This window comes from Argopecten irradians, unplaced genomic scaffold (genome assembly GCF_041381155.1).
Source record: "Argopecten irradians isolate NY unplaced genomic scaffold, Ai_NY scaffold_0071, whole genome shotgun sequence".
In the NCBI taxonomy this organism is placed as follows: Eukaryota; Metazoa; Mollusca; class Bivalvia; order Pectinida; family Pectinidae; genus Argopecten; species Argopecten irradians.
This window is the reverse complement of record NW_027187538.1, coordinates 55,543-80,937: the sequence shown is the minus strand read 5'-3', so window position 1 is coordinate 80,937 and position 25,395 is coordinate 55,543. Positions and strand designations below refer to the sequence as shown.

Genomic DNA, 25,395 nt, shown 5'->3' with positions numbered 1-25,395 from the left:
CCTGGGATCTCAGATTTTCCCCTGGGGAGGGGGTCAAATTTACTATAGTTTATATAGGAAAAACACATTTAGGAACATTATTTGCTTAGTTTTCATAGGAAATTAGTCAATCTGGGTTAGAATTATTAGCCTGAGATAGCATTTTAACATCATATCCATATTGGTCCTGGCCGACCCCCAGGGGCCAGAGGGGTGGAGCCAAAAGGGGTCAAAATGGATAACATTTCAAAAATCTTTCTTCTGAATTCACAGATTTGATGGAACCAAATAATCTTCATAGATTAAAAAGTCAAATTTATAAAATCACTGACTGACTTCAAGGGCCTGATGGGCAAATATATAGTGTTTATATGCATGTCTTTGTTTCATTCTGTATCTGAACTCAGGTGACCGTTAAGGCCCATGGGCCTCTTGTTAGCTCACCTGGTCCGAAGGACCAAGGTGAGCTTATGCAGTACCACAGCATCCCTCGTCCGTCAGTCAACAATCGACTTCTTCTCCATAACCACTGGCCAGAATTTAACAAAATTTAACTGGTATCATCCTTATGGGCTCAGGGTTGCTACCTCTCACGTTCTCGGTGGGAGACTCATGATATTGCACAATTTTTCCCACGAAGACTTATCCCACGCGACGTGAGACGAAAACTCACGTTCTACGATAATTCCTTCCACCAACTCACTTTCTAGTATAATTCCTCCCACCAACCAAAACTATCAGCAAGTCCAGATTTTTCTTTATATGATTAAATCTTAAAATTCGTCAGTCCTAGGCATAACTGCAAACCACCAGGCAGTGGGGCACTGGCTTGATAGATAAGCAAACAAAAGAGGTGTGAACACTCCCTGCCTAACACCCCAGCGACCCTAATTAGCAGCTTGCTTGCTTGGTGTCACATTCACTGGTGTTACGTAGGAGGTCGACCAGCCGCTTGGAAAGCAATCATCTGGCCTTTCAAGGAATGTTGTGTATTATAAGAGCGCAGTGAAGAGCGAAACTCTACTAACCATAATACGTGTGTCAGCATATAGAATCCAATACATTCCAGTACCCCTTGGACTTTAAAATCGTGTCCCGTGGGAAAAGTCTCGCGCCTCCATGCAGGCTGCCATGTTTTAATTCTTCTTATCAGCACGACGAGATTTGAAATTTTCTCTATAGACAAAAACATGTCATCAGGATACACTTTGAAATTACTGTGGGAATATTAGTTTTAGATAACTACACAAAAAACAAGAATGGCACAATAACTGTACTGGTCAAAATGATATAATCTGTGTCAAGCGCTCGGCACCGTTAGCCATGACGTCAGGACGTCTTTGGTGCCACTAGTGGAATATCAATATATTTATCCAACACCCAGCACATTTATAGCATGGCCTGAGAGTGGAATAACACAACATATTGTGAAGAAATACTATTTATTAAATATACGTTTTTATTAGCTCACCTGGCCCTCCAAAGGGCGCGGCGTCCGTCCGTCAACATTTCCTTTAAATCGCTACCAGTCATGGAGTTCTAAAGGGAACAGAGTTTGTATAAATTTTGGCTCTGACCCCCGGGGGGCGGGAGGCACGGGGCCAAATAGGGAAAATAAAGGTAAATCCTTTAAATCCCTACTTGTCATAGTATTATGCATGGAATGTACCAGTAACCAAGTTTGGCCAGAAACATCCTTGGAGAAAGGGGAACAGAATTTGTATAAATTTTTGCTCTGACCCCTGGGGCTAAGGGGCAGGGCCCAATATGAGTTTGCCACATTCAGCGGACCCTATTTGGCCGGGTTTTGGGTCTTTGATTAATGAATACGGGGGGTATAACTTCCCACGAATTTGCTTGTTTTATTCTGTATCTGAACTCAAGTGACCCTTAAAGAAGGTCCATGGGCCTCTTGTTTCATATGAATGTACATGTACACATCTTGTTAGATATGTAATACATTTACTTGTACATACTGTAATACAAAAAATTGTAAAGGATAAATTGTGAAAATTTCAGGTAAGGGTTCTACAGACCGGGGCATGGATCAAAAGTAAGTATTATTGTTTTCCAATTCAGTTGTACATATTGTTGATACATAAAATCAAAGTACTGTAAGTGTACTGAACTGAAAAAGCATTGAATTAACAAAATTTAAAATTCAATGTAATTCTGTTTCCCTCTTTAATCTTTTTAGCTCACCTGGCCCGAAGCTTATGTCATGGCGCGGCGTCCATCCGTCCGTCAACATTTAATTTAAATCGCTACTAGTCATAGAGTTCCGCATGGATTGTGACCAAATTTGGCCACAAACATCCTTGGGTGAAGGGGAACAGAACTTGTATAAATTTTGGCTCTGACCCCCCAGGGGCAGGAAGGGCCGGGCCCAATAGGAGTAATAGAGGTAAATCCTATTAATTGCTACTTGTCCTAGAGTTCTACATGGATTGTAACCAAATTTGGCCACAAACATCCTTAGGGGAAGGGGAACAGAAATTGTATAAATTTTGGCTCTGATCCCCCCCCCCCCCCCCCCCCCCCCCCCCCCCCCCCCCGGGGGGCAGGACGGGCGGGATCCAATTAGGGAAATAGAGGTAAATCCTATAAATCGCTACTAGTCATAGAGTTCCGCATGGATTGTGACCAAATTTGGCCACAAACATCCTTGGGGGAAGGGGGGAACAGAACTTGCATAAATTTTGGCTCTGACCCCCCAGGGGCAGGAGGGGCCAGGCCCAATAGGAGTAATAGAGGTAAATCCTGTAAATCGCTACTTGTCCTAGAGGTCTACATGGATTGTAGCCATATTTGGCCGCAAACATCCTTGTGGGAAGAGGAACAGAACTTGTATAAATTTTGGCTCTGACCCCCCGGGGGCAGGAGGGGCGGGGCCCAATAGGGGAAATAGAGGTAAATCCTATAAATCGCTACTTGTCCTAGAGTTCTGCATGGATTGTAACCAAATTTGGCCACAAACATCCTTGGGGGAAGGGGAACAGAACTTGTATAAATTTTGGCTCTGACCCCCCGGGGGCAGGAGGGATGGGGCCCAATAGGGGAAATAGAGGTAAATCCTATAAATCGCTACTTGTCCTAGAGTTCTGCATGGATTGTAACCAAATTTGGCCACAAACATCCTTGGGGGAAGGGGAACAGAACTTGTATAAATTTTGGCTCTGACCCCCCTGGGGGCAGGAGGGGCAGGGCCCAATAGGGAAATAAGAGGTAATTATTCAAATTCCTTCAGAAAAGAAACAATGAACCTGTATTCAGAACATGACTTGACATTACAAACCAGGTGAGCGATACAGGCCCTTGGGGGCCTCTTGTTTGAATTCATCGTGCTTCGTCCATCGTCATCCGCCGTAATAATAACAATCCCCAATAAAGGAAAGGCCTAGGGTACTGATATTTGGCCTGTAGCATGCTTTGGTGAAGGGCTACTAAGTTTGTTCACATAAAATGACCTTGACCTTCATGCAAGGTCACAGGGGTGAAAAAAAGGCAGAAATCATTAAACATGCAATTTACTGTGTATTTGAGTTCTACTATATAGCATATTAATGGTCAGATGACCGTTAAGGCCCATGAGGCCTCTTGTTTATCTAAATAATAGGGAAAGATAATCTTTAAAGTTTAAGTTGCTAATGCCTATTATTATTTGATTTCTGATATTAAAATGAAACTTTTTGTTCAGCTTTTTTGTACTGTTAGGGAATTTAGAGTATATACAGTCAGACTTGTCTTAACGACCCCATGTATTCAGCAACTTACTGTCTTATGCGACCTTAATTATTCCTCCTAATGATATTTACTATATAAATGACCTGTATTCAACGACCACCTGCCTAACGCGACTAACGACCATAAAAATTCAAACAATAACGTGTACATAACCTGTCTCAATGTTTCGTGTGATTTTGTTGTGAACAGTGTTAAAGTTAATCCGACGCTTGATACAATACATTGCGCCAAGTGTAGTCAACAAGAGTTTAACTGCATTGAACAAATGTATGTCTCTGCAGAGATCGATTAGGCGATGTTTTACGACAGAATGATAATTATAAGATCGCTATTGTATCCTATATTATATAAAATATAAGTGTATAAACTTGTTTGCCAATTATTTCATTGAAATCACAGCGAAATTATTGTATAGAATTCCGGGAAATAACCTGTTTGCCAACATATGTGTCACACGTGTGCAATTGTAGCAGTCGTTCATTACATTGTTTTATCGCTGTCTACAGACATTTATTAAACGTACATGATATTTAAATAATAGAAATAACTTGTGTATTGATATTTCATCATTTTTGATGGTTATATAACTTTTTGTCTTGATAACGATCCCTCAGAAATCTGAAGCCAAATCGAGTCTGGCATTTGTTGTCATTGTAAAAAGCTATGTTAGTATGTTAGTTTACAAAATTCTATCACTAATTGTTGTTTCATTAGGGTACCTATGATCAATTTTTGAATTTAAATTCACCTAGGGCAAATGTTGACTTTTTAGAAAAATCTCATTGGCTACATTTGAGTTTTTAAAAAGCTATTTTCCAGGATTCAATTTTTTTTCGAAAAAGTATCTGCTTAAAGATTATACGTATGCCATGTTTTTAAAATTATTTAAATGACAAAAATCGATAACATGCAAAATATTCGGAGCAAACCCAAAACCTTAACTTTTATCCTGTCCTTGTATCGTGCAAAAGCGATACTATGGTGTTACTTCTCTGGTGGTGGCAGCAGCATTGTCTTTAATATTTCACTTTAAAATTTTGCGTTTAGCTCTGAGCCTGGCACCATAAAAATTTTCTCAGACAAATTTTTTTACTCAAGTCTTTGTAAAATCTCATACTTGAGTAAAAAATCTGTCTGAGAATAGTTTTATGGTGCCAGGCCCTGTTTTCTTAAAAAGTTTAAGTTCAATCCTAACCAAACTTTACACATAGCTAAAGTCAAAGAACATCATTATCACCTCAACACACCTAATTGTTGCAGGATTCATTTCAGGGTGTGGGATTCAGAGGCTGTGAAACTTAGTGATACTAAACTATACCTAGCTCTTTTTCTTATTTTTTTTCTCATACCCGGGTATGTTTTTTTAATATACCATTATAGTTATGTATTAAATCAACAATGCAGTATGGGCGATACTTACAATTACGCATAATTCTTGTTTTTTTTTTTGTTTTTTTTTTTTTTTCAATTTGCTTACAAACTTAATTTCCAGTCAAACGAATTTGTAAATACCATTATAAAAGGGTACAAAATAAAGAATGAAGCCTGTTTCATTAGCAAAACTAATTTCTTTTTAAATTTGTTTTTATTTTTTTATTTTTTTTTTCAGATCTGATGACGCTTTGTTCAATCCTATTAACAATGAAGATGAAGGTAATTATGAATTTGCATCATTGTTTACAAGACAACACCAATAAATAATTTTCTGTATAATGGTACGTAAGAAAATACAGCATGTACCAGAATATTAAGCTTGTATGTCTATGATGTTCATTTTGTTGTTTTCTTTGGTTACCTGCAAATTGTGTCGGCATTATAAAGTCCTGCAGAAAGAAATAAAATCTTTAAATGCTTTGTCAACATGCAATGAATTTCGCAATATTATCCTACCTAAAGTTTGGAATTTGTCAAACATTGATTCCTTTAAGGGCCTACTTTGCTCCTCTCTATGAAAAATATTATTTTAGGTCACGTGCAATAAAGTCTTACAAGTGACCTATAATTGCTCCACCATCAACAGATCATAAACAATACATTAGCAACATTTGATGAACAATCATTGGTGTTTAGTCATGCATATGTATATGTCTAATTAACACAAAAAAAATTATATGAAATTATTTATTTCGCTTTTTGTGCATGCACAATCAGTACTTCATTCCATATAGGACATAAGTGCTATGGACTTTTTTTAGGACCCAATTAATTATGTCCCCCAAACGAAGTGGGGGGGGGACATATTGTTTTTGCTCTGTTTCTTCTTCTTATTATTATTATTACAAGCTAACCGATACTTACATAATATATAATTCATTTTTCGCAATTTTCAGTCATGTGGACATGACGTACATAGCAATTATTTTACATGATGAATAATTTGCGTGCCCCTGTGCTTGGGCTGAGGTGACCAATATTACATTTCACGGTCCCGGAATAGCAGTTGAGATGGGTTGTTTTTATCTTGTACATACGTTCCTTCCACATATTCATAATTCTAAATATAAGTGTCGAAAGACAGATATATCTGGATCAAATAATCGATGAAAAGTTACATAATACATATGTATAAGACCACGATCGAGTGCATTGTGGTTAGCGATAGGCCTAGGATGTCTCCCTGCCGGCGGTATATGGAATTTTCAAATTATTAGCCTAGATTAAATAAATGATTTGTTTTAATGTCAAGGAGACAGGAGTCATCTGGTCTTTCTGTGTCAATACCAAAATAAAACTAACAGGCCTATTCAAGGATACATCCTTGGCCTAGCTACTGTAAGATACTGACAGTGTATATATCCTATGTAAATCCTCAGATATATAATTATTTATTTTGTAGTAATAGAGCTTCATGTACATGTAGCCCTCGCCAGATATTGTGAATAGTTTGAATAGGCATGTTTGCATGATATATTTAAAAAAAAAAAAAAAAAAAAAAAAAAAATTGCCGCCGATGAAGGATCAGAAGATTTGCACGGTAACACTTAGCCAGATTTCTGCTTTTTTATATACAGTCATTTTTTTATAAGAAGCAGATAACATTGTTATATTTTTAGCTCACCTGGCCGAAGGGCCGGTGAGCTTATGTCATGGCGCGGCGTCCGTCGTCCGTCGTCCGTCCGTCGTCCGTCCGTCCGTCCGTCCGTCCGTCCGTCCGTCCGTCGTCTGTCCGTCAACATTTCCTTTAAATCGCTACTAGTCATAGAGTTCTGCATGGATTGTAACCAAATTTGGCCACAAACATCCTTGGGGGAAGGGGAACAGAACTTGTATAAATTTTGGCTCTGACCCCCCGGGGGCAGGAGGGGCGGGGCCCAATAGGGGAAATAGAGGTAAATCCTTTAAATCGCTACTTGTCATAGAGTTCTGAATGGATTGTAACTAAATTTGGCCACAAACATCCTTGGGGGAAGGGGAACAGAACTTGTATAAATTTTGGCTCTGACCCCCCAGGGGGTAGGAGGGGCGGGGCCCAATAGGGGAAATAGAGGTAAATCCTTTAAATCGCTACTAGTCATAGAGTTCTACATGGATTGTAACTAAATTTTGCCACAAACATCCTTGGGGGAAGGGGAACAGAACTTGTATAAATTTTGGCTCTGACCCCCCGGGGGCAGGAGGGGCGGGGCCCAAGAGGGGAAATAGAGGTAAATCCTTTAAATCGCTACTTGTCATAGAGTTCTACATGGATTGTAACCAAATTTGGCCACAAACATCCTTGGGGGAAGGGGAACAGAACTTGTATAAATTTTGGCTCTGACCCCCCGGGGGCAGGAGGGGCGGGGCCCAATAGGGGAAATAGAGGTAAATCCTTTAAATCGCTACTTGTCATAGAGTTCTACATGGATTGTAACCAAATTTGGCCACAAACATCCTTGGGGGAAGGGGAACAGAACTTGTATAAATTTTGGCTCTGGCCCCCCGGGGGCTGGAGAGGTGGGGCCCAATAGGGGAAATAGAGGTAAATCCTTTAATTCGCTACTAGTCATAGAGTTCTGCATGGAATGTAACCAAATTTGGCCAGAAATATCCTTGGGAGAATAAGAACTGAGTTTGTATAAATTTTGGCTCTGGTCCCGGGGGCAGGAGGGGCGGGGCCCAATAGGGGAATTATAGGTAAATTCTATAAATTGCTACTTAATTGTCCTAGAGTTTTGTATGGATTGTAACTAAATTTGGCCACAAACATCCTTCGGGGTAGGAGAACAGAACTTGTATAAATTTTGGCTCTGACCCTCAGGGGGCAGGAGGGGCGGGGCCCAATAGGGGAAATAGAGGTAAATTCTATCAATCGCTACTTCTCATAGAGTTCTGCATGGATTGTAACCAAATTTGGCCACAAACATCCTTTGTGGAAGGGGAACAGAACTTGTGTAAATTTTGGCTCTGATCCCCTGGGGGTAGGAGAGGTGGGGCCCAATAGGGGAAATAGAGGTAAATCCTATAAATTGCTACTAGTCGTAGAGTTCTGCATGGATTGTAACCAAATTTGGCCAGAAACATCCTTGGGGGAAGGGGAACAGAACCTGTATAAATTTTGGCTCTGGCCCCCCGGGGGCTGGAGGGGTGGGGCCCAATAGGGGAAATAGAGGTAAATCCTTTAATTCGCTACTAGTCATAGAGTTCTGCATGGAATGTAACCAAATTTGGCCAGAAATATCCTTGGGAGAATAAGAACTGAGTTTGTATAAATTTTGGCTCTGGTCCCCGGGGCAGGAGGGGCGGGGCCCAATAGGGGAATTATAGGTAAATTCTATAAATTGCTACTTAATTGTCCTAGAGTTTTGTATGGATTGTAACTAAATTTGGCCACAAACATCCTTCAGGGTAGGAGAACAGAACTTGTATAAATTTTGGCTCTGACCCTCAGGGGGCAGGAGGGGCGGGGCCCAATAGGGGAAATAGAGGTAAATTCTATCAATCGCTACTTCTCATAGAGTTCTGCATGGATTGTAACCAAATTTGGCCACAAACATCCTTTGTGGAAGGGGAACAGAACTTGTATAAATTTTGGCTCTGACCCCCAGGGGGCAGGAGGGGTGGGGCCCAATAGGGGATTTAGAGGTTAATATTAAAATTCCTTCAGAAAAGAAACAATGAACCTGTATTCAGAAAATTATTTGGCATTACAAACCAGGTGAGCGATACAGGCCCTCTGGGCCTCTTGTTGATGATGTATGATTTAGTATTTCCTAATAGGAAAAATAAAAATTTGTAAATGTAATGTGCATGTATCTGTTGTTTCAGCTTGAAGAAAAGTGAAAAAATGATAATAACACATTGATCACAAATCAAAAAGATTTTTGTTATTCTTTAATATACATGGTATAGGATAATCTTTGTTATTTTATTGATTTTTTTTCCCTGAAATGCTCGAACGTCGGTGAAGACACCCCCTGAGAGGAATGAGTTAGATTTCGCCGAGACGAAGCACATGTACAGGCTGAGCTGGCGTGTTACGTTGATACGGAGAAAACGACAGTACATTACCATGGAATATCAAAGTTATATGCAATGAGAAATTGTACAATACTATCTTTTTTAGATTATATCTTTTGATCGAACCTACTGCGTATGCATCGTAAAATTCTACTACTAAGTTTCATGAAAAATCATGATAACTGCATGGTAGTATATAGGCCTACAGTCGATGTCGGGAACAGCTCCGATTTAATGCATTCAACTCCAGTATAAAACAATGAATGCTATTTCCGAAACTTTTTGGACTAAAGATAGTCCATGTGAATGTTTAAGTCTTCAAAGATCGCTTCTTTTTAATGAATAAGAAGAAGAAGAAAAAAACACGAAAAAATCACGATAACGGCCCGCGACCCAGTACCGCAGTTTCATCGGTTTTCGACGGCGAAAAAAACTAAAATAGATCTAGAATTTTTACACACAATGTCAAACATATTCAATTCAAATCATTAATTATATGTTTCAGAAGCATGTTAATGATGTTTTTGTGCAATGTTTCATGAATTTCATCTACTTAACGAAGCATTGTATCCACAAATGCTGTAATATTTACATTGTAGCCTAGGCCTACTGTTTAAACAGCGTTTAAACAATGAAATGTTTCAAGATAAACTTCCACTATTATTTCAAACTATGTTATGCTGTATATATGAGTGCAAATTTCCACCATAATACCACAAATAAATGCTTATTCAATCCTTCAAAACGTCAGCTTGCAAGGTCGAATCACCCGGGCTCATAGAGGACTAAAAAGTGACGTCATTGGAATGTTCGGGATCAAATCGTCAAATTTAGAAATGGTAATCAGAATAAAGAAATTAAACTTTTATTTACTCACATCGCAATATTTTCCTATCGCAACTGTTACAGGAAATTCTTATTACCTGGTATCGAGTTTTATGCCTGATTAATCCAGAAAATATCTGGTGTATTGATATTGTTCCGCTAATTTTGTTGAGTTTGAATTCGCAAATTTGAAGGGCGTCAGAACGCTTGTTTTCAACCGGAATCAACACCGTAGTGATAAAGACCTTCCAAGTGAATTTTTGCATCGGGGGAACAGGGACATAAAAAGTTGATTTTCTCAAAAAGTAAGAAAAATAAAATACATTAATTTTGCTGGAACACACTAAAAAAATCATTCTGATTTCGGAATAGTTGGAGTTATGAAGATACCTCTAACAGTTTTTTTTATTATTATTAGTATATTATGTAAGTTAATTATTTTTATTCTTATTTCTTCCACTTTCTTCTGCAGCGCAAGTTTCCGCAGCTTTTCTCAGAAACTACTACTGGGCCGATTATCACGAAACTTCACATACATACTCATTAGGGTGTGGGATTGTGCATAAAGGTTTTTTTTTCCAAACCGGAAGTCCAAGATGGCCGCCAGGGCCCATTTCCTGTTTTCAGGTTTCGGTCTCCGATCTCAATGAAAATTGGTCTATGGGGGTTTTAAGGGATGGCGAACATCATGAAAACATTTTCGTGAAGATTTTTGGTATTCCAAGATGGCTGCTGGCCCACTTCCTGTTTTCAGGTTTCGGTCTCCGATCTCAAAGAAAATTGGTATGTAGGGGTTTTAAGGGATGGCGAACAACATGCAAACATTTTCGTAAAGATTTTAGTATTCCAAGATGGCCGCTGGCCCACTTCCTGTTTTCAGGTTTCGGTCTCCGATCTCAATGAAAATTGGTATATAGGGGTTTTAAGGGATGGCGAACAACATGCAAACATTTTCGTAAAGATTTTAGTATTCCAAGATGGCCGCTGGCCCACTTCCTGTTTTCAGGTTTCGGTCTTCTATCTCAATGAAAATTGGTATATAGGGGTTTTAAGGGATGGCGAACAAAATGCAAACATTTTTGTAAAGATTTTGGGATTACAAGATGGCTGCTGGCCAACTTCCTGTTTTCAGGTTTCGGTCCCCGATCTAAATGAAAATTGGTCTATGGGGTTTTAAGGGATGGCGAAAGTCATGCAAACATTTTCGTGAAGATTTTTGGTATTCCAAGATGGCTGCTGGCCAACTTCCTGTTTTCAGGTTTCGGTCTCCGATCTCAAAGAAAATTAGTATGTAGGGGTTTTAAGGGATGGCGAACAATATGAAAACATTTTCGTAAAGATTTTAGTATTCCAAGATGGCCACTGCCCCACTTCCTGTTTTCAGGTTTCGGTCTTCTATCTCAATGAAAATTGGTATATAGGGGTTTTAAGGGATGGCGAACAAAATGCAAACATTTTTGTAAAGATTTTGGGATTACAAGATGGCTGCTGGCCCACTTCCTGTTTTCAGGTTTCGGTCCCCGATCTAAATGAAAATTGGTCTACGGGGGTTTTAAGGGATGGCGAACATCATGAATTCAAAAGAAATTTGAGTGTAATAAGTAATCAAATAATGTACCTTTTATTTGGCAAAAGTATATGGCCATGATTTATTATAAGTCAAAAGTTGGCAAAGCAAAACTCACAATGAAATGTTCTGCACGATAATATGTCGCCAACTGTTAGGCTTACAAAGACTTGCTAAAGTCCGATACATTACATGAAGTTTTCTTGATGTTAACGGCTAGCGTTCTTGTGAATTTAAAAGAAATCCGAGTAATATATGTAATGAAATAATGTACCTTTTATTTGGCAAAAATATCTGGCCATAATTTAGTACACTAGTTAAAAGTCGTCAAAGCAACCCATGTTAGTTTTCTAGAAAGGAAACCAAAACATATCAGGAAATGGTAATACTATGTATTTCTAATGTTATAATTTTCCGAAAATTAAGTGGATATTAAGATACAGATATATTTACTTATTTTTTTTTTGTCTTTGAAGAGACATTGATGAAATTGATAATTTAGTAATTGATAAAGAATTATAAAAAAATGATACTCAGATTCTGAACGGTTTCATTGGTGTTGAAATCGTTATTTCAGAAATAATTTAAATATAGAATTTATTTCAGTTATTTCAGGAAGTTCAATACTGCACACTTAGTATATACTCCAACACTGTTAGAGGTATAGCTCGACGACACACTTTTGATCATCACGTCGTCTCAGACGTTTCTCAATATCGAGATCTTATATTATTGGATTAACTTAATATCAGTATACTAAATTCAATATTTAAATGAAAAACCAATTTCTTTATTCCTTTGTTTAAGTCCTTCATTTATAGCATCTATGAGTGGCCTTGGCACTTTGATATTATGTAACTTTTCATCGATTATTTGATCCAGATATATCCATCTTTGACAGTTATATTTAGAACTATGAATACAATGTATGTGGAAGGAACGTGTACAAGATAAAAACAAGCCATCTCAACTGCTATTCCGGGACCGTAAAATGTAATATTGGTCACCTCAGCCCAAGCACAGGCCGGGGCACGGAAGTTATTTATTATGTGAAACGTTTGCTATGTACATCATTTCCACATAATCGAAAAATCCATGGTTTCTGCTCAAAAACTTTAGTATTTATTGTCCGATTTCAACCAAATTTGGTATATTGCTTTATATCAATGAGATCTTACATGGGTTCATAATGGTCAAAATCCGTCAATATTTGCAAGAGTTACAGGACTTTAAAATCGTCAAATCATGGATTCTGCTCAATAACTTTAGTATTTATTGTCCGATTTCAACCAAATTTAGTATATTGCTTAATATCAATGAGATTTTAGATGGGTTCGATACTGGTCAAAATCCATCAATATTTGCAAGAGTTATGGGACTTGATAATTTCACCTAATTATTAACAATATTTTCAACTTTTTTGTGATGCTTTGCAGGCGACCCATCCACTTCCATGGACTTCTTGTAGGAAAAAGGAAAGAAATGATCTGACTCTTTCAATTGACTGGTATAGAATATCCAGTGGTTAGGTATCAAGATTCTATTATGATCATTTAAAAAAAAAATTTTTTTTTTAAGATGGGATGAAAGCCAATATATTATATGAATCTGCTGGACCCTACCAACCAGAAAATCAGCAGGATGACGGTGCATCTGGCAATACTCAGTATGCTGTTGTTGAAAAGAAAAAAAACATTGTAGGTGTAGAATATGCTGAGGTTATTCCAAAGAAGGATAGGAAAGGAAAACTAGGAAATGGAGACCTATATGCTGAAGTTCAGAAAAGTAAGTATTAATATTCATGTCTTTATTATTAAAAGTGGCAATGTAGGGCTCAAAAAAAATTTGAAAATTATAGGTTAATTTGCACTTCAAGCTGTTTTCGATTTGCTTTTAAAGATATTTATTTACATTATGTCCCTAGATATAGAGAAGAGTTGCATTCAAATTAGCATAATGTCATACCAATACAAACCTAGTGTCAGACCAGACTACTTCTACTTCATGCTTCAAAAATATATTGCATCATATGATAATCTCAATAAACTTACTTTGTTTACGTTTTACCTATTTACAGACAATACTGTACAGTACAATGTATACGACGGTAATTTTTCCGTAGCTTTTACAAACCTGTTTCAAATTGTTAAAATAGGGGTTACACAGTGAGTGTGAGGTCCGTCCATCCTTCCGTCAGTTAACATTTCTTGTTATCGCTATTTCTCAAAAAGGGCTTAGAGAATCTTTCTCAAATTTTATATCTAGGTTTCCCTAGGACCCTAGTTGCACATATTGCATATAGGGAAAATAGAGATAATTCCTTTAAATCACTACTAGTCATAGAGTTCTGCATGGATTTTAACCAAATTTGGTCAGAAACATCCTTGGAGGAAGGGGATCAGATTTTGCATGAATAGTGACCCTGACCCCCCTGGGGCCAGAGGGCCTGGGCCCAATGGGGAAAATAGAGATAATTCATTTAAATCGCTACTTGTCATAAAGTACTTGATGGATTTTAACCAAATTTGGTCACAAACATCCTTGGATGAAGGGGAACAGATCTAGAACTTGTACAAATTTTGGCTCTGACCCCCAGGGGCAGGAGGGGCGGGACCCAATAGGGGAAATAGAGGTAAATTCTATAAATCACTACTTGTCCTAGAGTTCTGCATGGATTGTAAACAAATTTGGCCACAAACATTGTTGGGGGAAGGGGAACACAACATGTATAAAGTTTGGCTCTGACCCCCCAGGGGCAGGAGGGGCGGGGCCCAATAGGGGAAATAGAGGTAAATCCTACAAATTGCTACTTGTCCTAGAGTTCTGCATGGATTGTGACCAAATTTGGCCAAAACCATCCATGGGGAAGGGGAACAGAACTTGTATAAATTTTGTCTCTGACCCCCCGGGGGGCAGCAGGGTTGGGGCCCAAGAGGGGAATTAGAGGTAAATATTTGAATTCCTTTAGAAAAGAAATAATGAACTTGTATTTAAACATTACTTGGCATTACAAACCAGGTGAGCGATACATCTTGGTTTTTTAGCTCACCTGGCCCGAAGGGCCGGTGAGCTTATGCCATGGCGCGGCGTCCGTCGTCCGTCGTCCGTCCGTCCGTCCGTCCGTCCGTCCGTCCGTCCGTCCATCCATCTGTCTGTCCGTCAACATTTCCTTTAAATCGCTATTAGTCATAGAGTTCTGCATGGATTGTGACCAAATTTGGCAACAAACATCCTTGGGGGAAGGGGAACAGAACTTGTATAAATTTTGGCTCTGACCCCCCGGGGGCAGGAGGGGCGGGGCCCAATAGGGGAAATAAAGGTAAATCCTATAAATCGCTACTAGTCATAGAGTTCTGCATGGATTGTAACCAAATTTGGCCACAAGCATCCTTGGGGGAAGGGGAACAGAACTTGTATAAATTTTGGCTCTGAGCCCCCGGGGGCAGGAGGGGCGGGGCCCAATATGGGAAATAAAGGTAAATCCTATAAATCGCTACTTGTCCTAGAGTTCTGCATGGATTGTGACCAAATTTGGCCACAAACATCCTTAGGAGAAGGGGAACAGAACTTGTATAAATTTTGGCTCTGACCCCCTGGGGGCAGGAGGGGCGGGGCCCAATATAGGAAATAAAGGTAAATCCTATAAATCGCTACTAGTCATAGAGTTCTTCATGGATTGTAACCAAATTTGGCCACAAACATTCTTTGGGGAAGGTGAACAGAACTTGTATAAAATTTGGCTCTGACCCCCCGGGGGCAGGAGGGGCGGGGCCCAATAGGGGTAATAAAGGTAAATCCTATAAATCGCTACTAGTCATAGAGTTCTGCATGGATTGTAACCAAATTTGGCCACAAGCATCCTTGGGGAAGGGAAACAGAACTTGTATAAATTTTGGCTCTGAGCCCCCGGGGGCAGGAGGGGCGGGGCCCAATAGGGGAAATAAAGGTAAATCCTATAAATCACTACTTGTCCTAGAGTTCTGCATGGATTGTGACCAAATTTGGCCACAAACATCCTTAGGAGAAGGTGAACAGAACTTGTATAAATTTTGGCTCTGACCCCCTGGGGGCAGGAGGGGCGGGGCCCAATAGGGGAAATAAAGGTAAATCCTATAAATCACTACTAGTCATAGAGTTCTGCATGGATTGTAACCAAATTTGGCCACAAACATTCTTTGGGGAAGGGTAACAGAACTTGTATAAATTTTGGCTCTGACCCCCCGGGGGCAGGAGGGGCGGGGCCCAATAGGGGAAATAAAGGTAAATCCTATAAATCGCTACTTGTCCTAGAGTTCTGCATGGATTGTGACCAAATTTGGCCACAAACATCCTTTGGAGAAGGGGAACAGAACTTGTATAAATTTTGGCTCTGACCCCCCCGGGGGAGGAGGGGCGGGGCCCAATAGGGGAAATAAAGGTAAATCCTATAAATCGCTACTAGTCATAGAGTTCTGCATGGATTGTAACCAAATTTGGCCACAAGCATCCTTGGGGAAGGGAAACAGAACTTGTATAAATTTTGGCTCTGAGCCCCCGGGGGCAGGAGGGGCGGGGCCCAATAGGGGAAATAAAGGTAAATCCTATAAATCACTACTTGTCCTAGAGTTCTGCATGGATTGTGACCAAATTTGGCCACAAACATCCTTAGGAGAAGGTGAACAGAACTTGTATAAATTTTGGCTCTGAGCCCCTGGGGGCAGGAGGGGCGGAGCCCAATAGGGGAAATAAAGGTAAATCCTATAAATCACTACTAGTCATAGAGTTCTGCATGGATTGTAACCAAATTTGACCACAAACATTCTTTGGGGAAGGGGAACAGAACCTGTATAAATTTTGACTCTGACCCCCCGGGGGCAGGAGGGGCGGGGCCCAATATGGGAAATAAAGGTAAATCCTATAAATCGCTACTTGTCCTAGAGTTCTGCATGGATTGTGACCAAATTTGGCCACAAACATCCTTTGGAGAAGGGGAACAGAACTTGTATAAATTTTGGCTCTGACCCCCCCGGGGCAGGAGGGGCGGGGCCCAATAGGGGAAATAAAGGTAAATCCTATAAATCGCTACTAGTCATAGAATTCTGCATGGATTGTAACCAAATTTAGCCACAAACATTCTTTGGGAAGGGGAACAGAACTTGTATAAATTTTGGCTCTGACCCCCCAGGGGCAGGAGGGGCGGGGCCCAATAGGGGAAATAAAGGTAAATCCTATAAATCGCTACTTGTCCTAGAGTTCTGCATGGATTGTGACCAAATTTGGCCACAAACATCCTTGGGAGAAGGGGAACAGAACTTGTATAAATTTTGGCTCTGACCCCCTGGGGGCAGGAGAGGCGGGGGCCCAATAGGGGAAATAAAGGTAAATCCTATAAATCGCTACTAGTCATAGAGTTCTGCATGGATTGTGACCAAATTTGGCCACAAACATCCTTGGGGAAGGGGAACAGAACTTGTATAAATTTTGGCTCTGACCCCCTGGGGGCAGGAGAGGCGGGGCCCAATAGGGGAAATAAAGGTAAATCCTATAAATCACTACTTGTCCTAGAGTTCTGCATGGATTGTGACCAAATTTGGCCACAAACATCCTTAGGAGAAGGTGAACAGAACTTGTATAAATTTTGGCTCTGAGCCCCTGGGGGCAGGAGGGGCGGAGCCCAATAGGGGAAATAAAGGTAAATCCTATAAATCGCTACTAGTCATAGAGTTCTGCATGGATTGTGACCAAATTTGGCCACAAACATTCTTTGGGGAAGGGGAAGAGAACTTGTATAAATTTTGGCTCTGACCCCCCGGGGGCAGGAGGGGCGGGGCCCAATATGGGAAATAAAGGTAAATCCTATAAATCGCTACTTGTCCTAGAGTTCTGCATGGATTGTGACCAAATTTGGCCACAAACATCCTTTGGAGAAGGGGAACAGAACTTGTATAAATTTTGGCTCTGACCCCCCCGGGGGCAGGAGGGGCGGGGCCCAATAGGGGAAATAAAGGTAAATCCTATAAATCGCTACTAGTCATAGAATTCTGCATGGATTGTAACCAAATTTGGCCACAAGCATCCTTGGGGAAGGGAAACAGAACTTGTATAAATTTTGGCTCTGAGCCCCCGGGGGCAGGAGGGGCGGGGCCCAATAGGGGAAATAAAGGTAAATCCTATAAATCACTACTTGTCCTAGAGTTCTGCATAGATTGTGACCAAATTTGGTCACAAACATCCTTAGGAGAAGGTGAACAGAACTTGTATAAATTTTGGCTCTGAGCCCCCTGGGGGCAGGAGGGGCGGAGCCCAATAGGGGAAATAAAGGTAAATCCTATAAATCACTACTAGTCATAGAGTTCTGCATGGATTGTAACCAAATTTGGCCACAAACATTCTTTGGGAAGGGGAACAGAACTTGTATAAATTTTGACTCTGACCCCCGGGGGCAGGAGGGGCGGGGCCCAATAGGGGAAATAAAGGTAAATCCTATAAATCGCTACTTGTCCTAGAGTTCTGCATGGATTGTGACCAAATTTGGCCACAAACATCCTTTGGAGAAGGGAACAGAACTTGTATAAATTTTGGCTCTGACCCCCCGGGGCAGGAGGGGCGGGGCCCAATAGGGGAAATAAAGGTAAATCCTATAAATCGCTACTAGTCATAGAGTTCTGCATGGATTGTGAACCAAATTTGGCCACAAACATTCCTTTGGGGAAGGGGAACAGAACTTGTATAAATTTTGGCTCTGACCCCCCCAGGGGCAGGAGGGGCGGGGCCCAATAGGGGAAATAGAGGTAAATCCTATAAATCGCTACTTGTCATAGAGTTCTGCATGGATTGTAACCAAATTTGGCCACAAACATCCTTGGGGGAAGGGGAACAGAACTTGTATAAATTTTGGCTCTGACCCCCTGGGGGCAGGAGGGGCGGGGCCCAATAGGGGAAATAAAGGTAAATCCTATAAATCGCTACTTGTCCTAGAGTTCTGCATGGATTGTAACCAAATTTGGCCACAAACATCCTTGGGGAAGGGGAACAGAACCTGTATAAATTTTGACTCTGACCCCCCGGGGGCAGGAGGGGCGGGGCCCAATATGGGAAATAAAGGTAAATCCTATAAATCGCTACTTGTCCTAGAGTTCTGCATGGATTGTAACCAAATTTGGCCACAAACATCCTTTGGGGAAGGGGAACAGAACTTGTATAAATTTTGGCTCTGATCCCCCGGGGCAGGAGGGGCGGGGCCCAATAGGGGAAATAGAGGTAAATCCTATAAATCGCTACTTGTCCTAGAGTTCTGCATGGATTGTGACCAAATTTGGCCACAAACATCCTTTGGAGAAGGGGAACAGAACTTGTATAAATTTTGGCTCTGACCCCCCCGGGGGAGGAGGGGCGGGGCCCAATAGGGGAAATAAAGGTAAATCCTATAAATCGCTACTAGTCATAGAGTTCTGCATGGATTGTAACCAAATTTGGCCACAAGCATCCTTGGGGGAAGGGGAACAGAACTTGTATAAATTTTGGCTCTGAGCCCCCGGGGGCAGGAGGGGCGGGGCCCAATAGGGGAAATAAAGGTAAATCCTATAAATCGCTACTTGTCCTAGAGTTCTGCATGGATTGTGACCAAATTTGGCCACAAACATCCTTAGGAGAAGGTGAACAGAACTTGTATAAATTTTGGCTCTGACCCCCTGGGGGCAGGAGGGGCGGAGCCCAATAGGGGAAATAAAGGTAAATCCTATAAATCACTACTAGTCATAGAGTTCTGCATGGATTGTAACCAAATTTGACCACAAACATTCTTTGGGGAAGGGGAACAGAACCTGTATAAATTTTGACTCTGACCCCCCGGGGGCAGGAGGGGCGGGGCCCAATATGGGAAATAAAGGTAAATCCTATAAATCGCTACTTGTCCTAGAGTTCTGCATGGATTGTGACCAAATTTGGCCACAAACATCCTTGGGAGAAGGGGAACAGAACTTGTATAAATTTTGGCTCTGACCCCCCGGGGGCAGGAGGGGCGGGGCCCAATAGGGGAAATAAAGGTAAATCCTATAAATCGCTACTAGTCATAGAATTCTGCATGGATTGTAACCAAATTTAGCCACAAACATTCTTTGGGGAAGGGGAACAGAACTTGTATAAATTTTGGCTCTGACCCCCCAGGGGCAGGAGGGGCGGGGCCCAATAGGGGAAATAAAGGTAAATCCTATAAATCGCTACTTGTCCTAGAGTTCTGCATGGATTGTGACCAAATTTTGGCCACAAACATCCTTGGGGAAGGGGAACAGAACTTGTATAAATTTTGGCTCTGACCCCCTGGGGGCAGGAGGGGCGGGGCCCAATAGGGGAAATAAAGGTAAATCCTATAAATCGCTACTAGTCATAGAGTTCTGCATGGATTGTAACCAAATTTGGCCACAAACATCCTTGGGAGAAGGGGAACAGAACTTGTATAAATTTTGGCTCTGACCCCCCGGGCAGGAGGGGCGGGGCCCAATAGGGGAAATAAAGGTAAATCCTATAAATCGCTACTTGTCCTAGAGTTCTGCATGGATTGTGACCAAATTTGGCCACAAACATCCTTAGGAGAAGGGAACAGAACTTGTATAAATTTTGGCTCTGACCCCCTGGGGGCAGGAGGGGCGGAGGGCCCAATAGGGGAAATAAAGGTAAATCCTATAAATCACTACTAGTCATAGAGTTCTGCATGGATTGTAACCAAATTTGGCCACAAACATTCTTTGGGGAAGGGGAACAGAACTTGTATAAATTTTGGCTCTGACCCCCCGGGGGCAGGAGGGGCGGGGCCCAATATGGGAAATAAAGGTAAATCCTATAAATCGCTACTTGTCCTAGAGTTCTGCATGGATTGTGACCAAATTTGGCCACAAACATCCTTTGGAGAAGGGGAACAGAACTTGTATAAATTTTGGCTCTGACCCCCCGGGGGCAGGAGGGGCGGGGCCCAATAGGGGAAATAAAGGTAAATCCTATAAATCGCTACTAGTCATAGAATTCTGCATGGATTGTAACCAAATTTGGCCACAAGCATCCTTGGGGAAGGGAAACAGAACTTGTATAAATTTTGGCTCTGAGCCCCCGGGGGCAGGAGGGGCGGGGCCCAATAGGGGAAATAAAGGTAAATCCTATAAATCACTACTTGTCCTAGAGTTCTGCATGGATTGTGACCAAATTTGGCCACAAACATCCTTAGGAGAAGGTGAACAGAACTTGTATAAATTTTGGCTCTGAGCCCCTGGGGGCAGGAGGGGCGGAGCCCAATAGGGGAAATAAAGGTAAATCCTATAAATCACTACTTGTCATAGAGTTCTGCATGGATTGTAACCAAATTTGACCACAAACATTCTTTGGGGAAGGGGAACAGAACCTGTATAAATTTTGACTCTGACCCCCCGGGGGCAGGAGGGGCGGGGCCCAATATGGGAAATAAAGGTAAATCCTATAAATCGCTACTTGTCCTAGAGTTCTGCATGGATTGTGACCAAATTTGGCCACAAACATCCTTTGGAGAAGGGGAACAGAACTTGTATAAATTTTGGCTCTGACCCCCCCGGGGCAGGAGGGGCGGGGCCCAATAGGGGAAATAAAGGTAAATCCTATAAATCGCTACTAGTCATAGAATTCTGCATGGATTGTAACCAAATTTAGCCACAAACATTCTTTGGGGAAGGGGAACAGAACTTGTATAAATTTTGGCTCTGACCCCCCAGGGGCAGGAGGGGCGGGGCCCAATAGGGGAAATAAAGGTAAATCCTATAAATCGCTACTTGTCCTAGAGTTCTGCATGGATTGTGACCAAATTTGGCCACAAACATCCTTGGGGGAAGGGGAACAGAACTTGTATAAATTTTGGCTCTGACCCCCTGGGGGCAGGAGGGGCGGGGCCCAATAGGGGAAATAAAGGTAAATCCTATAAATCGCTACTAGTCATAGAGTTCTGCATGGATTGTGACCAAATTTGGCCACAAACATCCTTGGGAGAAGGGGAACAGAACTTGTATAAATTTTGGCTCTGACCCCCTGGGGGCAGGAGAGGCGGGGCCCAATAGGGGAAATAAAGGTAAATCCTATAAATCGCTACTAGTCATAGAGTTCTGCATGGATTATATAACCAAATTTGGCCACAAACATCCTTGGGGGAAGGGGAACAGAGCTTGTATAAATTTTGGCTCTGACCCCCAGGGGGCAGGAATGGTGGGGCCCAATAGGGGAATTAGAGGTAAATATTCAAATTTCTTCAGAAAATAAACAATGAACTGTATCCAGAATATTACTTGGCATTACAAAATGAGCGATACAGGCCCTCTGGGCCTCTTGTTTTTTAGATAATGTGGAAAATCTAATTATTTGGATTATAATGTGGCGCTTTATTAGCCTGATTTAATTGCTGCTTCTGTTTGACTGTTATTTTAATAACATTTAGATGGGAAAAAGAAGAAAGAAATGGGAAAAAGAACAAAAAAAGGTATGTGTAAGAAAACTATTATTTAGTGAAAGTATATACAGTATCATAACATATTGAAATGTTTCAGTTTGTACCTAAACACAAATTATACTTTAAGTTACAAAGTGTATTTCACACTTTTAAGACCACTGTCACACACCGTCACTATACTGTATGTATGTCAATACCATGAAAAGGAATGAAATATTCATGAAAAAATGTTTTGGAATTGTTTTATCCTCAGTGAAACGTGTTTGCAGAAGATATTAAATTAGGCTCCTTCATCCATGCGTCTGTCCGTCTGAGATTCTTTTCTGGGCTATAACTCAAAAACCGATCAACGCAGCTCCTTGAAACTTTCTGTTTACATCAGACAAGTGCCCTAGTGCTGTCTTTTTGCTATCGCATGCTTTCCTTTTTTTTTTTCTGTCACCATGGAAGCTTCAAAAATACTAAATCACTGTTTCTGTGCTATAACTTTATCCAAAATTGTTCAACCGTCAGCTCCTTGAAACTTTCTGTATGTATGAGGCTATAGTGCCCTAAATGTTTTTGGACTGTAACTCCAAACCCCTTCAACACAGCTTTTTGAAACTTTCTGTATATATTATACTATAGGTTCCCCTAGGACCCAAGTTGTGCATGCATATCAATTAGTCACGAAGATGTCCAGAATTAAGGTTATATAGCCATGCATCTTGAATTTTGATAGAAGTTTGTCACTGCTTTTTCTTAAAAAGTCCTAAAGAGATCTCTCTGAAATTTCATATGTACCGGGTTTCTCTTTGTCCCAATAGAATGTCAACATGAAAAGGCAACAACATGACTTTGTCATAAATTTTTCAGAAATTTCTGAAAAGGTCTATCTTACTTCTACTATATTTAACTAACCAAGCCAAAGTGAAGTCTATGAATTTAAGGTATAACTGACGTCCAAAACGTGACTATTATCGCTGTTGGTGATCTAACATAAACAATTTCAATACAGAGACCTCAAAAATGAATTAATAATGTAAATATAAGTATTAAACTATCTTCCTATAGAATCCTATATATTGCCATAGCTTTGCAGAAAATCATGTTAGCGTACATATGAAGATTGTCTGCAAAGCTCTGTCATCTATATAGACCATTTATTCCATAGGAAGGCAGGTAAATGCTTAAATTAACTTGTAGGGTGTTCTTGGTCCTGAGTTCTGCATATCCATTTTGGAACAAATCAAGGCACTACATGGCAGACACTAACCATATTAAATTTGACAATTGAAGTGACTGTTACTAATAAGCAACTTTCTGTGAGCAAACATAATGTTAAGTTTCCCTATGATAATTATGCATTCAATATTTAAAAGGAAGAGGGAAAAGCAGAGAAAAGATCCCTCTTTCCAATATCGGACATAGGTCATTCTTTGGTGGGGCACCAAGACCCCTTTGGGATCTGTTGTTATGGTAACCATTCACGACATCAGAAATCTCTACATTTAAAATCAATTGCATATACTATTCATACAATGCAGTCTTTAACACTCAATCAAAGTGAGCAGGAAATTATCTGAGCAAACAGATTTGGAAAATATACACATTAGAATGATATTTATGAAAATGAAAGATTAAAAATATCAAAGGTGGTGTTCAAGCTAATACAGTGTATGTTAAAAATCCCATAGAAACTGCCACAGCCCAATTTTCTTTAAACTTTGCATATCGCAAGTACTACTAGTTGCCCTTTTAAAATAAGTCTACTTTTTCTTTTTACCTTCACAAATATGTCAAAATAGGTCATCCTTTGTTAAATATTCTGCATTTTTTATTCATAAATTATTTGAGTAGACCGTATACTTTATAATTCTCAGTCATTTTTTTCAGATTTTAAAAGGGCAATTTTGTTTTAGATAATTATGTTAACAAAAAATAATACTTTTAGGGAAAATGGAAAACGAAATATTGCTCTTTGTCATCTCATCGCACCCTTTTAAAGGAGGTGTCCAAATTTTGCCCTGCATTAAAAATACTCTCAGAACACTCACTGTCTATAAGTAAATCAGTTTCAAAATAAAAATCCCGGAAAACAGGTTTTGGGTGATTTAAACATAGCGAGTGCAGGAAGCAACACAACTCTGTTTTGTTAACATACCTAGCTGAACATTCAAGTTCAAGATTCCAGACTCCAATTTAAATGAAAATTAGTGTATAGTAATGACTTTGAATGCTAAATATAATGGTAACAGTTTCGAAAATATTGGTTGCTATGGTAACAAAATAGGGGCCTATAATTGGCTGAAATTTAGATATTGTCAGATTGAAGTGAAAATTGGTACAAAGGAGTTATGAGGTATGTTGAATATCATGATATCACTTTCAAAAAGATTGGTTACCATGGAAACTAAATAGAGGCCTCGGATTGGTATAATTTAGATATTGTCAGATTTAAGTGAAATTTGGTATATAGGGGTTATGAAGTATGCTGAACATAGGAACACTTTCGAAATGCTTGGTTTCCATGGTAACAAAATGAGAGACTCTGATTTGTTAAAATTTAGATGATTTTAGATATAAATGAAAATTGGTACATATGGATTATGAGGTATGCCGAATACAATAGTAACAGTTTTGAAATACTTTGTTGTCATGGTAACAAGGGGACAAAACTTTATTATAAGAGGTAACTGCATTGCATTACATTAGCAATAAGGGTTGCATCAAAATCAAGAATATTTTAAAACTCATCTTTTCATTTAAAACGGATTTCTTTTCTGGGCTCCATGTTTCATATGAAATACAGATACATGTATATAAAAATGCTTTGAACCCTAATTATTTTTCAGTTGAGAAAGAGAAAAAGAAACAAATTCAAAAGTCATCCGAAGAACAGGCACAAGGTAAATGTATAATAATTTTACATTCATCACAGTGGACCCGCGAAAATCCGGACGCCGATAGTCCGGAAAACACTCACAATTCCGACGGAAATGTCAGGGAATGGATTTCTGTAAACGTTATTTATACTCACTAGTGCGGAAATTCGTATTCAGAATGCGGAACTCCATTTTGGAGAATAAAATTCACGCAATAATCCGGACAATTGGTTGTCGCCACGTGCCGGTCGAGAAAATCCAAAGCCAGCTACAGTCATGTATTCAATACACACTATCACTTGACACTGAGTGCGTTGTCATAACGACAGCTGCCAGGTCATAGCCACAGGCGTTTACCTGAACACCTTTCACATGGGTACATGATGTCATGTAACGGTTCATTGGTTTTCTATAGGAGATCAAACTTCAGTGTTGTAATTGAGATACGCTTTAAATTTTTAGCCACACGCTTTTTAAACATGCAGTTTGAGCTTGGGTACAAGGGTACGTATGCTGTAGATACCTTACTTGTTTTGCATGCA

At 40.2% G+C, this 25,395-nt stretch overlaps 1 protein-coding gene across 1 annotated transcript; it reads left to right on the top strand.

The window, feature by feature from the left end:
• The first annotated feature begins 2,003 nt into the window (after nucleotides 1-2,003).
• Nucleotides 2,004-25,011, top strand: LOC138311627 (uncharacterized). Its single transcript, XM_069252900.1, has 5 exons — nucleotides 2,004-2,032; nucleotides 5,333-5,376; nucleotides 13,130-13,336; nucleotides 21,978-22,019; nucleotides 24,824-25,011. Exons 1-5 carry the CDS (start codon nucleotides 2,022-2,024, stop codon nucleotides 25,009-25,011), a joined length of 492 nt encoding a protein of 163 aa, XP_069109001.1. The 5' UTR covers nucleotides 2,004-2,021.
• Nucleotides 25,012-25,395: the final 384 nt, after the last annotated feature.

Excerpts from the sequence above, each read along its gene's own strand:
- LOC138311627 (XM_069252900.1), top strand. Across the intron at positions 5,377-13,129 it reads TATTAACAATGAAGATGAAG|ATGGGATGAAAGCCAATATA; the intron begins GTAATTATGAAT and ends TTTTTTTTTAAG. Across the intron at positions 13,337-21,977 it reads ATATGCTGAAGTTCAGAAAA|ATGGGAAAAAGAAGAAAGAA; the intron begins GTAAGTATTAAT and ends AATAACATTTAG.